Source organism: Ursus maritimus, assembly GCF_017311325.1.
Source record: "Ursus maritimus isolate PB19 chromosome X unlocalized genomic scaffold, ASM1731132v1 scaffold_X1, whole genome shotgun sequence".
Lineage (NCBI taxonomy): Eukaryota > Metazoa > Chordata > Mammalia > Carnivora > Ursidae > Ursus > Ursus maritimus.
In genome coordinates this window covers 89,970,508-89,972,570 of record NW_024423319.1, presented here as the reverse complement: position 1 = coordinate 89,972,570, position 2,063 = coordinate 89,970,508, and the positions used below count along the sequence as shown (strand labels likewise).

Genomic DNA, 2,063 nt, shown 5'->3' with positions numbered 1-2,063 from the left:
CATCTCACATCCCCCATCCCGCCATTTCTTGCTCCCCTTCCTGCTCCCCCTCTCTCCTGCTCCCAGCTCCCCTCACCCCACATGCTAAGCGTTCTTCCCCTGCAACTCGTATTCTGCTCCTCTTATGCCTGCTGCTCCTCCTGTACACCCTGTCATCCTTTCACTCGCTCCCTCCCTGCCCCTTGTTTGCCCTCTTCCCTCCTCCCTGCTGCCCCTCTCCCCCTCCATGCCCCCTCCCCTCTTTCTCTTTCTGCCCCCCTCCCTACCCCCTCACCTTCCCCCCCCCTCCTTCCCCTCTGGTCTCTCCTCCACTCTTCTAGTCCCCTCTCCCCTTGTCCCCTCCCGCCCCCCTGCCCCCTACCTCCTGCGTCCCACATGCCTCCCTGCACCGCTTCTTTTGTGCTCTCACCGCCCCTGCTGCCTCTGCCCTGTGCCCTCCAGCCCCCACCTCCTCGTCGCCACCCCTCCTGAAGTAAGCCGCTTCTTTTCTCCCCATCTCCTCGCCCCCCCTACCTTCCCTGCCTCCTTCCTCGCCCCCTTCCCCACCTGTGGTAAGCACACAGCCCAATACACCCCCAGTGGCAGTTCTGGTAGATTCCTTTTTTTTTTTTTTTTTTTAAGAGCGAGCGCACAAGGTGGGGGGTTGGGGAGAGGCAGAGGAGAGGGGGGGAGAGAAAATCCCAAGTAGGTTCCAAGCGCAGAGTAGAGGTCTACATGGGGGCTCCATCCCACCACCCTGAGATCATGACCTGACATCAAATCAAGAGTCAAGCACTTGGCCACCCAGTCACTCTCCACCTCCCCCACCCTTTTTTTTAAACCGGCAGCATATATTTACTAGACAATTCCAAGTTCTATTCTAATAAGATAAAGCCCATTACTTTGTTCAGGTTACTTGGACATTCTAGAAAGTTGGGGGGGGGGCAGAGGAGAAGGAACCACAATGAAAACCACAGATGTTTGGGATAAATGTGCTATAACCCGTTGTTTATTTTTTTATTTTTTTTGGTTAAAGGAAGACAAACTTGATAATCAACATCCCACTGACAAAAGTGGGAGAGAAAAAAACTTGACTTTTTAATCTGGCGTTGATGTGTATCTTCTCATTTCATAAGCACCATTTATGGGGTACCGCTCCCCACCACCAACAGAATACTTACAAGTCAAAACGAGTATCAGAAAGTTCAAAGTCCTAACGAAACGAATCTCAAAATTTGGATGGCTTCTTGAGGGTGGGCGGTGTGCCCAACACTGGGGCCACGTCAGGCCGGTTAGTAGAAGCAGACGGTATGCAGGAAGTCTCTGCCGCTCTTCTCCTCAAACTCTTGCAGCAGCTCCTCGATGTCGTTATCCATGTCGTCCGTGTGCTGGATGCACTGGCACAGCTCACAGATGAGGAACGCCCCCAGGGTGGCTTCTTCAAGGTTGTCTTGGATATCCACGTTGATCACATGCACCGGCTGGCAGGTTTCTTGCTCTCTCGAAGTCAGGTCTTCCACCACCTGATCGTACACTCTCTCTTCACAGGTAAGGATCAGATCGAAAATATCTTTACAGTTCTGGAACCTTTCCGGGCGGGGCTTGATCCTCTTGTTTCTATCCAGCATATGTAAAATGCCGTTCTGCGTGTAGAGATCTTTATCCTTCCGAACGAGATCGTTGTACATCTGGTCGTAGGTGGTCTTGAAATCATAAACATTTGGCTTGTCGGGTGCTGGTCCCGGGAGCTTCACATGGGTTCCTGTTCCAAAGGAACGGACGCTGAATCCGCGTTTATTGAGGATGTTGTGCGCCTCCATGCTCCGGTTCTGATTGCTTGAGCATACCACTGCCACTCTAAGTGGCAACGTCGACATAGCGGCAGCCATACCAACTGCGACACAACTGATCCCGAATTCCAACCTAACGGTTTCGAATCTTCGCAAACAGAATGGCTCCTGTGGCGTCCGGAAGTCGTGACGCCAAGGCGGTGGCGTCCCCGACGTAGCGCATCAAGATGCGTGTGGCGCAGGCATGTGTACGGCGGTGCGGGCACGTGTACGGCGGTGCGGGCACGTGTACGG

The 2,063-nt window shown here is 53.5% G+C and overlaps 1 protein-coding gene across 1 annotated transcript; it reads right to left on the bottom strand.

Moving 5' to 3' along the window:
- Nucleotides 1-629: 629 nt before the first annotated feature.
- LOC103668324 (RNA polymerase II subunit A C-terminal domain phosphatase SSU72) lies at nucleotides 630-1,865 on the bottom strand. Its single transcript, XM_008696523.2, has one exon. The coding sequence runs from the start codon at nucleotides 1,854-1,856 to the stop codon at nucleotides 1,272-1,274; it is 585 nt and encodes a 194-aa protein (XP_008694745.2). The 5' UTR covers nucleotides 1,857-1,865; the 3' UTR covers nucleotides 630-1,271.
- Nucleotides 1,866-2,063: the final 198 nt, after the last annotated feature.

Bases quoted from the DNA above. Each gene is read 5' to 3' on its own strand.
- LOC103668324 (XM_008696523.2), bottom strand. From the start codon at position 1,856: ATGTCGACGTTGCCACTTAGAGTGGCAGTGGTATGCTCAAGCAATCAG.